Source organism: Pagrus major, chromosome 11 (assembly GCF_040436345.1).
Source record: "Pagrus major chromosome 11, Pma_NU_1.0".
In the NCBI taxonomy this organism is placed as follows: Eukaryota; Metazoa; Chordata; class Actinopteri; order Spariformes; family Sparidae; genus Pagrus; species Pagrus major.
The window spans coordinates 29,388,913-29,401,901 of record NC_133225.1 but is presented as its reverse complement, the minus strand read 5'-3'; the positions used below and the strand labels follow the sequence as shown (position 1 = coordinate 29,401,901).

The window sequence follows — 12,989 nt, the reverse complement described above, 5'->3', positions numbered from 1 at the left end:
TTAGCAGCTTTACCGCCCCCTATTGTTTTGGAGCACCCTTTGAATTCTGGCCTATTTCTACCAATGACACCTTTAAATGCACATCCAACACATACGGAGCAGCATTATCATTCATTTAGTGCTGCGTTTCTGACCACCTGCAGACTGTATGGCTAATATTCACTTTCCTTTTAAAGGTTCAGTGTGTAGAATTATTTAGTGGCAGTGAAGCTGCAACCAACTGAATACCCCTCGCCTCACCTTCCCCTAACGGTGGCTTCTAAAAGAGCAAAATAAATGTGAAAGTACCTCTCTAGAGCCAGTTACCTCTGTAGATATATATAAAAAAATACAGAATGGTTATTAGTTTCACACTGATTGTACACTAATGAAAACATATTAATGCATATTAATATTCAATTTCTACCAATGGAACATCCTAAATCCTACCCATAATCTCTCTTCTGAGAGAAGTATGTCTCTTTAGCTGTTAAACACACTATGTTCCCCAGCTAGTCGCTAATTTTGTTTGCATATCATCTGGAGCTGAACAGGTAGCACAGAGGGTTTATCAGTGTTTCTGCTTAAAGCTGCCACCTGCTGCAGCTGGAAATTATGTTAAGAGCAATAAAAGCGAATCAGAACAGTAGTTGGAGGCTTTCAAACAAAAACAGTAACTTAAAAGACATTTTTGAGGATTGTCGCTTAACAGAAATGATATATTTTCAACAGAAAGTGTCGACACTTACCATTCATGTCAACCACCTGGGAAGTTTAGTCGACTGGAAGATAGCGTCTGGTTATCATGGAGACGACTTCACTAAAGCTGAAGTGTTGACTGAAAGTGTTGAATCAGGTTTTATTTGATCCATTGCAGATATCAAAATATTGATTATAGCTACTTTAAATCTCACTACAATGCCTCATTCCTTGTTAAAGACAGGGCCAACGTGGGCTAATAGGTTGCTCAGACAGTCCTAAAATAGCTTATGTACTGCTAAAGCAAAGTGAAGTAATATTTTCCACTGACCATAAATTACTATCTATCTTGAATATCAACACTTGAAATGGCTAAATGTAAAGGTGATGCATTCTGGGTGTTTGGTTTAACAGAAAGGTCAGACACATCCACAGACTGTACACACTGACATCTCTTCAGAGACAGTGTGCTCGCTGTTCAGCTGTACAACAAAAACAACATTCCTCATCTTTCTGGAACACCGCATTCCTCTGAGTGCAGCTGATGGGGGCCGCGTCATCGCAGCCGAGTTCCCGTACTGTAACAATGTTAAGAGTTGTAGGTACAGACAGGGAGAGAACACACTGACTGACAGCAAAGAGAGTCCTCCTCCGCCTGCTGTGTGTCTGCTCGCTGATACCGAGGCTGTCTCCAGCCGTGAACTCATAGTAGTGGCTGACAGTGGCCAGACACCCGGACGTTGCTCCTGACAGGCTGACAGCTCCTGCTCTCTCCTCAGACCTGTGGCCTGCTGTCGAGGTGTAATGAGATCATCTGTTACACCAGCAGCTCTCCAGAACCGTATGCTCTGCTGCCTACAGGTCAGAGGGGTACTTCTTGTGATCTGAACATTAATGTTTGAAACCCAGACTAGCTGGGAAAGTATGCAAAAGAAACTTAATAATGGATTATTTTGTATTTTAGGCCGTGCTAGCAGCGCGGCTCCCACAATGCTCGTCGGTTGGTCGGTCAGCCTCGTTGGAGGTCTTTGGATAAAACTATTAGATGGTCTGCCATGAACATTTTTTTTAACAGACATCATGAGTCTTGTTCCCTGGAGGACTTAGTGGTTCGAAGCTACACCAGAAGCTTGACATTTGTGTGTTTAAGTGAAATGTGTTATTGGTTGGAATGACAATGAGTGAGCTCCAGACATCCATGTTCCCCTCAGGATGAACTGTGATAACTTTGGTGACCCCTTTAAGATGCAGTAGGCGATTCTGGAGAAAGATAGTCGTTTGTTTTGTCTCATACCCGGGTCGCCAAATACCGACACTTTGGTTTTGCGCGTTCACATCTAGTAGGGTAGGGTGTCTCAATTCTTGTTGGGATGGAGGGTTTTCAGAGGCACACTTCAATCCGATGTTTATGAGAACTTTCTGATGACATACGAGGGTCTTGAAGGGGTGTCCCATTTCATAGGGGAAGATTTCACCCACTACCTCGGTTTTGAGGGACAAGGGGGAGCTGGAAAACGAGGAGTAGGGGGAAAAATTGGAAATGGGATTGAGCATTGTCATTCTTTGACGACCTGGGAATGAGACTCAGCAATCAGCCATTGTACTCCAGAGTCACTTACACCACCACAACTTTTCATATAGTGCCATTATTACATCCAGTTGTCAAACAAATTGGTTTATGGCCAAATTCCTGCAAAACTAAGATTCCCTTCGGCCTCGGATGTACTTTGTATTTAGTGGTAATCACCAACTAAGATGGTGATTGTGGTAATCATACCTGCTAAAAAAGCGTGTTATTGCGAGCATGTTAGCATGTTGACATTTGCATTTAGCTCAAAGCGCAGTTGTTCCCTAACATGGTAAGGCCTAACATGGCAACTAGCATGGCTGCAGGTCTCGTCTGGACTATAAACTCGTGGACTGATTTTGTATGAACTGTTTTCATTTTCTTTGCATTTCTGTAAATTACTTTTTCACACCTACTGTACACCTGGCAGTTGGAGAAAAAGCAACTTTCTGTGAATGCTTATTATATTTAATCATTGTTTAAATCATCTCTATCTTTAACAAAAAATGGGGGCTCGATGGGGTTGAACCACTGCTTTTATGGGCCTCAAAAGCACTTTCAGACATTGTGCATTATAATGAGCTGTACAAATAAACTTTCCTTGACCTTCACAGTAGCTCTACGCAGCACACATTCCATTACGCAGCACTCTGGCTATTTATAAAACATAATTCTTTTTGTAGCATCCACATCGCTGTGCACCAACCACACCATACAATCTGTGTTGTATGATGTTCATCAACAACAAAGGATACAACAGCAATGATAAGTCTGATAATTGCTGTTAGACGACGATGAAGCGCGTGAGGTAGTGAAGGTATTCATGAACACCCTGCAGAGCTGTAACGCTGTGAATACCTTCACATACCTTTTGTTTGCTCATCCGCGTGGCTGAACTCAGACACACTGTTCTCTCTCTGAGCTGGTAGTAAAGCCTGAGAGTTTTCATTTGTTGTTGTGGAGGATCTTGGCAACAGACTACTGGGATCAGATCCAATGAGTACTTAAGGTGTGTATGTAAACACTGGAGCCAAAAATAGAAACGGACCACGTTCTACTTTCGGTGGACAGACTGCAGATGCGTCAGACTACATGGGACTTCAGGGGCACGCTGTGTTCAAGCTTGACCCGTACGTCGAGTGCGTGTGGTTGTTTTGTATTGTACGAACCAGAAGTTGATTTACAGGACGACACAGACTCCTATGTTCAAAACATCGACATACTGCTACGGGAAGTTATCCAAAAAACACACAAGTCCCGAAACTTTACCAGCCGTTTCTTAATGATGCACTTATAAGGAATTTGTAGCTCGTCAGTGTGCTTTCATCAGGACAAACAGTTGAACACAGATTTGAATGCAAGATTGTTAAAAGAGGAATTCCAGTATTTTTAAACCCGGGCCGTATGTGCAAATGACGAAAAGGTTCCTTCCCTCAGGACAACGCTGACAATCAAGGTGCAGTGAGCTACCTGTTTGTTTTGTTTTTATTGTTGCAAAGCAAACACTTGTCTTTAGTTTAACCTTGATTTTGCTGTGAAGTAAACTCACAGACCTGTACCTTATTATTTTTGCTAGCTTGAAATAGTTAACTTCCTAGTTGGCAACCTTGTGAATAAACAACATCTGTATAAAAGATCTGGCTCCAATTGAGGATGAGAGGCTGTTCCCAAAGAGAACACTGGACACAGGGGCACAGTGATCTGAGAAGAAATCCCAAGGAGCTTCACCTGGATGATAAGTCAGTTCAAGGCTTAATATTATACTTATTTTAGGATGAGTCAGGGAAAGTTTGACAATGACATCAGGCGCTTCTTCTGCTACTAGTTTACGTTTTTTTCAACTCAATGTGTTCAGAGCACTCCTGCATAAACACAAGGCGCCCGAGGCATCTTAAAATACGAAGCACCCAAGGCACATATGCACTGCCCAAAACGCTCACTGCCTATAGAAATCAACTGGAACCAATGACGCTCGCTGTAAATTCTGCATTCTGTTTGATCGGGCCCTAAAAGTGATTGTCTCAGACTCAGATTTTAAATCTCTGACAATATTACAGAAAGGATCCCAGCAGAGACTGAGCTTTTTATTTAAGTTTTTGTTTCAGCTCTCGCCAAATCCACTCCATTTACAGAAAATGTAATTTTATCATTGTAAAACACACTTCATTCAAACTCAACACAAATAAAATTCACATCTTTCCACTGTTCTTACTATCACCTATCAAAGCAGATGCAAAAATATAGGAACAGGAGTGAGAGGAGGGCAGACTTTAGAGATGCAGCGGGGGAAACAGCTGCAGTGCCACAATATTTGATGCATAAACAGCCTGTGTCACAGCTACCAGCTGAAGTAATCAACTAGACTGATTACAAAACTGTGAACCTGTAAGTCAGTGAGGGTCCAGGTATAAAAATACTGTAATTCCCTTTGAATAACTTTTTAAAAGGTTTGATATTCACCTTAAGTTTAACTATACAAAACAAAAAAGGCTTAGCAGGTGGCTATTAGTAATGTGATGTAAAGACAAACCCTGTTTTTCCTCCGCTTCACCAGTAGGTGGAAGCAAAGATCTACCTCAAAGTCTGACACCTGAGTTGGTCTATCTCAGTTAGAAGCATGAAGGTAAAAACTATATGCAGACAAGTCTGAAACAGCCTGATGTGTGGAAAACAATAAAATAATCGGTAAAACAAACTTTTATGAACCAATTCACAAACATCTAAACATTTTATTATGAAAATAAGACAGAACATAATTTGAGCACATTTTTCCTTCTATCATGCACTAGAGCTGATGGACACACACGGAGAGAGGATTTTGCCGGACAGTCTCTCTGCTACACCTGCAGTGCAGTTCTTAATGGATGCCACAGTGAGGAAGTGCTGCAGACCATCCATGGTCATTAATATGAATATGACAGATGATGTACAGTATCTGTATGTGGCTCAGTGATGAAAGAGTGACTGTAGGGCTCTGGATGTGTGTGTGTGTGTGTGCGCGCATGTGTGTGTTCTGTTGTTCACTTGGCCTCCTGGGCTTTTTTGGCACTCTGTTTCTCCTTCGCCTGGTGAGAGAAAAAACCCAAAGACATCTTCATTAGAGGCCAGAATTTGCACAGGAAATGCTAAAGAAACACGTTTTTATGACTCCAATCACCAAATCTGAAAACATACACTCCAGACATTTCATTTTAATTACTGTAACTGATTCAAACATACCTTATAGAAAAATCTTATCAAAAATAAAATCTTATTCATGAACTAAGCATGGCATGCTTGTCCTCCAGTAGACAGAATAAACACTGAAGCACAGGTTTTCTTAAATAATGCCTTGGCATTTTCATGATGTTAGCTGATTATTTTTTCTTCCTGAGACCTTCCTCACTGATTAAGTCTTTCATTATTTGTCCTTTAAAGTTTCTATGAACTACTTGTTGGTGGCAACCAAGATATCTCATTAAAAGTAATGACATTTTCAAACATCAAGCATGCCACGCGTGAACTGAAAGTAAATGTTGTGGAAAGAAAAAACATACCTTCTCCACCAATGGTATTAACTGCTGGTACTCTGCCAGTGTCTTCAGTAGCTCCATGATGAAAGGGAGGTAGTTGTGCTTTCGTCGAATGTTTTCAATCTGTGCGGAGACACATAAATCCAACAAGTGAGGGAAAACTGGGCATTGCTGATGTGTTTGAAGGAAATGAACAGGACCTCTGTGATTAAAGTACATTCAGAGGTGGCTGAGAACACTGCAGGAAACACAGCCTCTACATTTATAATGCACTCAAGGTTATTCAAAAGGTATTTCTCAAAGGGAAAAAAACATTTCCATTATAGCTTTATGGGCTATTTCCCTGTATTTCTATCACAGTGAATGTCACATGAAAAACAGCATGTAATTGAAGGGAAAGTGGGGTTGAGCAGAAACTCACCTTATATCTTTTAAGTTTCTGATTTTCCTCTTCAATAAGGAGCTGGTACTTGGCAATCTCTGACTGGATGGAGCTAAGAAACGTGCTACTCTGGTCTGTGTCCATTGGTTCATCCTGGGAACAGAAGAAGGAAAACAGGATTCTATATAACCAGGATATAACCAGGACGCCTCTCTCTTTCGGATCAAGTTAGAGGCATCTCATCAAACTCCGATCAAACTGTCAAAATGAGGCAGTCCAGATAAACTATACAACAAGATTCTGATACTCCATTGTCTTTTTCTCACCTAAAATCTTTTCACAAACATATTTTTAGTAACCGTTTCGCTGCAGTAGATAAAGTTCGTCAGACGGAAGTGGCCGCCCTATTGCTCATGTGTTGTGAAAACAGAGGTTGAAAAAACTCTGATCAAACGGTAAACAATGAGTGCTGATCAAATATGAACCACGATCCTGTCAACTTCAGTTAAGTTAACAAAAGAACCTGGCTGACCATAACAACATGACGTCTCTTCGTCAAGTGCACACACAAATGAACCCTCAGCAGTGCAGCCTCCGTCCATATATAAATGAAATACAGGAGGGAAAAAGCCCTTTTATATATTTGTACATGTATCTAAACATTTCATTCACAAGCCTAATACAAATAATGTCGTCTACAAATACATCCTACCCCCCTTCCCATGGGTCCATTGTTGTGTGACGTCAGGTAACTGCTCCCTCATGAAGTCGGGGTCGATGGATTAGCTCTGAGTTTACGAGTAGGAATTATGACTTTGAGTGGTGCTCCTTTGTACTTTTTCTAGCAGGAGGTCAGAAATGTTCGTGTTCAGAGCTGTCAGTAACACAGCAGTGGCACCAATTTAACATACATTTGCGTCCTTTCTACTGCATAGACAGACAGACCACTTTTATGCAAGGGCCAATTTTCCATCAGTGAAACACATTTTAAAGCCAACAGGACTGATGCATAGTTGGATGGGAAACTCAAGTCTATATGTATGTGTTTCAGTAGTAATAACTGAATTAACTGAATGTGAATACTATGTCATAAGCAGAAATACTCCACCCCTTCAATATGTTGGTATGTATGTTTTCACTGTTGATCTGATGTCAAACTTGGACTTGCAGTATTCATTCAGAAGCGCTGTCATGAAACAGTTAAAGCTTGTGTTTGCTGACCTCCAGTGGCTGAATGTTTAACCTAGCAGCAGAATGCAGATGTAAGCTCAGGGTGTGATCAGTATGACATAACTGTTAGGTGTGGCTGGTGAAAGGTGCAACGGAGCACGCTTCCGACATCACATAATAATTAGCTTGTGATGACGCAACTCTTTGACCTCTTTCAGCAGTCATGAAAACTACCATTTAATGCAACAAGATGTACATTTTGATATAATCCTCAAAAAATTGGGAAATGTACAAATATTCATCAACTTTCCCTGATTTCGATTTCCTGAATAAATGCTGCTACTTCTCATAATATTTGAAGATCTCCATGAGCCACAGTAGGGGTGCATCAGTGTTATTTTCTAAATGTTGCAACTCTGCTGCAAATTGCATCATTTCACTTAAGTTTCATCAAAACCGGAGCAGCTGCCTCTGACACATCATGTTTGGTGGATGAATACGTGACAAACATGACTAACAGATAAGTGGATGGAGTCCAAAACAAAGCACACACTGTTTTGTTTTTACTCGACCACACTCGAGTTATGATCTCACTTCTGAAAGCTGACCACTGATGCATTTCACATTTTTAGCCTCACAGCGACAGAGTGAAAAAATACATTATTCTCTGTCATGTCTTTGCTGGATGCGGCTCTTTTGCTCCCACTCACCTCGGTGAGCTGGGTCTGGAGCTCTGCAATTTTTCTCTCGTATATCATCTTTCTGTCTGACACAATGGCCATTAAGTTGAATCGGATCTCTCCTTCACTGTACCTGAAGAGGGAAACAAAACAATTTCACTAAGTACAGAATGATACACTGTCAAGAAAAATCAAAGTAGTACAGTACTAGGGAGAGAAAGTCAGACAGAATACAGTGGAACCATGGAAAATGGAAATGAGTCAAATGAGATGAATGAAACAAGTCGTCTCCTAAACTATTGTGAATGCATATATTCTTTACATTCATTCTCTTTAGGAGTCTAATGGAAAATATTCAGTTAACCTAAAAATCATTTTAAGTAAGTATAGAAAGATATTTACTTTTGTATTCTTTTCTCGATCACTGGGCGAACTGCACTGATCCAATCATCCTGGTTGCATGCACCTGGTGAGAAAACAATCCCAAAACAGGAATAAATAATCCTGCAGGCTTCTGTACATAGAGTAAGTAAAAGCACAAAACTGTAAGTCATCATAAAACAGACAGTTTTAGTGGAAATGGGCCACGGCCAACAGGACAAAATTCAACTGTGGACAGCAGGACCTAACACTGAGGGACTTTAAACATAAAGCTATAAAAGAAAAACAACAAATTCCATATTTCTGCTTACCCAGGTCAATCGGCCCCTCTCGAAGCCCATCCAACTCGTATAGTCGGCCATTTACGGGAACATAGCTCACAAAGTGAAAGGCGTCCTCGTCCTTTGCTGACGACTTTGCATCAAACTCAAACATTTGCTGTCTGCAAATACAAAACAAAAATGCACAATCATAAAAATCAGAATCACATAATTATCATGCATCACGCCAACAAATGATGCCAGTGTTCTGTCCAGCAAAAATCCAGGAGCAGGAAAGCAGAGATGCACACAGAGATAATAAATCATACCACAAATCTAAACCAATAATTCAATGTAATGCACAGCACGTTAAAATGATTATTTGCCATCTATTAAAGAAGAGAATCAGCACTTTTGATGTATCCAACAAATGTTCCACCTCAGACTTGCCTGTTTTCATAAAAACAGACTGGTGCTTTAGCAACAAATGGACCAAAACACTGACTTAGAATGAGGAGCTAAAAATAACATGAAGCCAATCAAACAAAGCTTCTCCAGCTGGATATGATATGAGACAGAGCTTACCTGGCAAAGCTGTTGTGAACTTGTCGGATCACTTCAGAGTTGCTCAGAGCCAAACCTTTCATCTAGGGAGAGCGGGAGATGCAGGATTAGAACGCTGGCTGTATAACCCTTTCCTTAGAGATGCAGGAGTGTTATGAACAGCTGTATGGGACACATTATACATTCCTCTTTCAAGTAACAAGTCATGGATCTAATTAGGGTTTCAAATACAGTAATATTAAATATTACAAATTAAAAAAACTGAATAACTTGTTCCTCCTCATCATGTCTCTAAAAATAAGTCTATGCAGTGATTCCAGCTGTGCTGTAGTCAGTCATAGCCATGTCTAAACTGACCTAAATAAATAAACAAAAATAACTCAAAGTAGCTTTGTTCAATAGAAGAGTTCACTCTACTTCCAGTTTTTTTCAAACCAAAGGAGGAGCTGAGCATCATAAATCAGTTCCGCCTTGTTCATCAGACTTTCCCTGGCACAGACAACTGAGTCATCACGGTTTTGAAGGTAAGAGGATCAGTGTTAAAGATGAAAGGTTGTGGAGTTAATTACTTCTCCAGAGGGAAAGCAGTTCTAACACTATTTGAAACGTTAATAATAAGAATATATTACTTATTATTTGAGTAACAAGACAAACGCTGAGATCATTCACGGGGCAGGTTCATGTAGCCTGTTCACACCTGCTATTAACATCCTCTGTCTTGGGTGATCCGATCACAAGTGGACAGCTCTAAGTCTGTTAGTTCACACCTGATATTAGAATGTGTCTTCATATGCATCTTGCGAGACCAACTATAATCAGTTGTCACTCCCCGCCCCTCTACTGTATATGCACATAAACACGCACATCACTGGGACAAAAGGGACATGGTGTTCTGACACAAAGACAGAAAAAACTCATTTCACAACATATACAACGATTCTCCTCACTCAACAACTTACGAAATAGTGATTCTTTTAAAGGGAGTGTGGAGACTTTCTCCACGGGTGACAAGAGGTAGCCTATATTGGTTACTGTTTACTGTATTAGTAAGATTTACAGTTAATAAAATATTGTCTTGTTCCACAAATGTACAAATTTATTCATAATGGTGAAATCAGCTGAAAAGTAAGTTTAAACCGCTGCTAAATGTTGACAGTTAAGGCACACTTTTGACACGGAGCAGCAGACAGGCTGGGACAGCGAGGCCATGACAAATTGACGCTTTTTATCAAAAACAAGAAAAACTTAATACGACATTTTTAATGCTGAATTTACAGGAAGGCACAAATGACTTGGAATTTGTCCTACCCTTTTAGAAAAGTTTTTAAAATTTCTCCTCACTGAACAACTCTAAAAATTGTGGGATTTTTTAAAGGGAGTCTGGTGATATTGCAGTTATTAATTCAATGGTTAGATTAGTTGAAACAGACAGTGCATTCACACACATATGCGGCTCACACTGACTGGTCAAGAGAGCCCTAACATACAATTTGCGTTACAGTCAAGACATTGTGTAAATTACTATGACTGTTGTTGCGGAGGAGGTCAGTTGAGTACACATCAGTGTGGCCCAGGACACACATGCAGAAACACTGATAAAAGAACACGGCCACACACGGCCTGAGTGTGGTCTGAGTGGTCGAATCTTCTCAATACATCTTGGGTGCATTCACACTTCACACTCGGAGCTGTCCACTTGTGATAAGATCTCTCAGGATGGATGTTAATACTCTGAACAGGGCCAAAGTTTTCATATGACGAGTACACTAACAGAAAACCATGTTATGAAATGGACAGACAAGTTAACTCCTGCAGTAATACACACAATGCAAACTATAAATTCAAGAGATTCAAGAAAAAAATACCGTAAACTTACAGCAGCGTCAAAACTCTGTGAAAACTCTCTGAACTCTGTCAGTGTGTCTCCGAGCAACATGTCAGAATGGGAGCAGTTCAGCAGCACGCTGACGATTGCCTGGGTGGCACAGGCGTTGTTAATGACCTGACAACACACAAAAAAACAACAATTAGTTGGACAAATAAACAAACCATACTATTGATGCATCTGTATTTACAAGTGAGCACATTGGAAATTGAATGCTAAGATCTTAAAGGTGCAACAGATAACAATTTTAGGAATGATTAATTCTCTGACAATGTATGTGAAGTTAAATAAAGTTTTTAATCGGAGAACAGCATGCCAACACTTAAAATATATCAAAAGATCTCTGTATGATGTGTAAGAAAGAATAAGCCAGAGTAACAGGAAGCATCCTCACTCTTTGTTGTGGGCTGTGTGCTTAATGTCAGAGGCCAAGTCAATTAAGATGCAAAGCAAATTCATTATCTAATCCAATATCCAATTTGGCTGAACAACTCTGCACTATAGAGGATAATGACTTGCAACTACAAGTGGGTTTCTCTAATGTTCTGGTCAGCGTGGTTACCTTGTGATGCACCCTTTGGTGCTTATATATGGGGTATAAAGATGTTTTATGCTCAATTGTTATTTTTCTTTTGGAGATTTCCGTGAAGATAAGAGTCAAAAACATCAGAAAGGACACACGTCTGCATAAAATGAGGAGTTTAAAATAGAAAGAAGTGGATAGAGGCTGCCATCTTTACTGCTATTGACCTAAATTTATGAAGTTATTTGTACTGAAGCTGTAAAACATTCATGTCATGCTAATATAATGAGGCTCTGTTGTTTTAAACAAAACTAAACGTGTACCTGTTTTGCAAAGAAGATGTGGTCAAGCCTTGAATCCTGAACGATTGATCCTGCTGGCTCCTCACCTGGCTGCCACTTGAAGAGGAAAATCAACCCATGAACTGGTCTGCAACGGAATGGATACATTAATAAAAGCCTGTCTTAATAAGAGAACATGTAATATAATAGAGCTGCAAGTATGAACATACTTTAAGTTGTCAAAGTTCTCTGGCTCCATACTCCAGATCTCTTCAACCTGGGCGCCTTTGCAACCTGACAAGGACGAGAAAAGCATTAAGTATTCGTGTAGGCTCATAGTACTAACTGTTTAGGCAACCTAACAGTTAACAGACGTGAAGTGAGCGAGCAGTTTTCCCCGCTGTCGGGTTGACAGCAGAGCAAAACACAACAAATGTCATTCATGAGTGAGGGTTTGTTTGCACGCGCCGTTGTTTTGAACGCTGAGTAATGCTAGCCAGTTAGCTTTGCCTAATTAAGTTAGCTACTGCAGCCCAATTAACATATTCACCTTTATAAAGAATGCAGCGTTTGTGTTACTGTTGAGAGAACATAGCCTCTAAAATATTTTCATACGCAGAGCATCTTTTTTTCTTTTAGCATACGGTTAATATTAATGTTGTAGTTGCCGTTAGCTTTAGAGCAGCTAGCTAGCTAGCCACGTTATACTGAATAGGCAGCTAGCGGTAAGCTACCGGTCACTCACCAAAACCTTTAATCAGTTCTGTGAACACGCCAGGGTCGCTCTCCATCAAACACCATTCTCCTGCGCTTCCAGCCATTCTTTACAATGTTCCTTCTTTAACCTGATGTGCACATATACGAGATGCTAATATCCTAGCGTATCAGAACACCCGCTAGTCAAGCTAATTTCACTGGAGCACTGCAGTGACCTCACTGTGATGCGGTGCAATGTGGGTGCGCACGTTGTATGTCACAGCGTACACGGTAAGAAGGCGGCAGATATTTGAATAATATCCAAGTCCAAACATTACATTCCGATAATCATTAGAAGGATCTACATTTACAGATGGAAACATGAGAATGAGTAACCTATACCTAAAGAA

General features: G+C 40.3%; 1 protein-coding gene across 1 annotated transcript; it reads right to left on the bottom strand.

The window, feature by feature from the left end:
* Positions 1-4,954: 4,954 nt before the first annotated feature.
* On the bottom strand, positions 4,955-12,826 carry uchl5 (ubiquitin carboxyl-terminal hydrolase L5). Its single transcript, XM_073477062.1, has 11 exons — positions 12,629-12,826; positions 12,114-12,177; positions 11,926-12,031; positions 11,071-11,196; positions 9,216-9,277; positions 8,682-8,812; positions 8,392-8,455; positions 8,020-8,122; positions 6,179-6,292; positions 5,782-5,880; positions 4,955-5,310 (listed from the first exon to the last, which is right to left on the bottom strand). Exons 1-11 carry the CDS (start codon positions 12,702-12,704, stop codon positions 5,266-5,268), a joined length of 990 nt encoding a protein of 329 aa, XP_073333163.1. The 5' UTR covers positions 12,705-12,826; the 3' UTR covers positions 4,955-5,265.
* Between the last annotated feature and the right edge of the window lie 163 nt (positions 12,827-12,989).

Bases quoted from the DNA above. Each gene is read 5' to 3' on its own strand.
- uchl5 (XM_073477062.1), bottom strand. From the start codon at position 12,704: ATGGCTGGAAGCGCAGGAGAATGGTGTTTGATGGAGAGCGACCCTGGC. The intron at 12,178-12,628 runs GTGAGTGACCGG...CGTCCTTGTCAG, and splicing joins AGAACTGATTAAAGGTTTTG to GTTGCAAAGGCGCCCAGGTT. The intron at 8,813-9,215 runs GTAAGCTCTGTC...TTGTATTTGCAG, and splicing joins GTTCACAACAGCTTTGCCAG to ACAGCAAATGTTTGAGTTTG.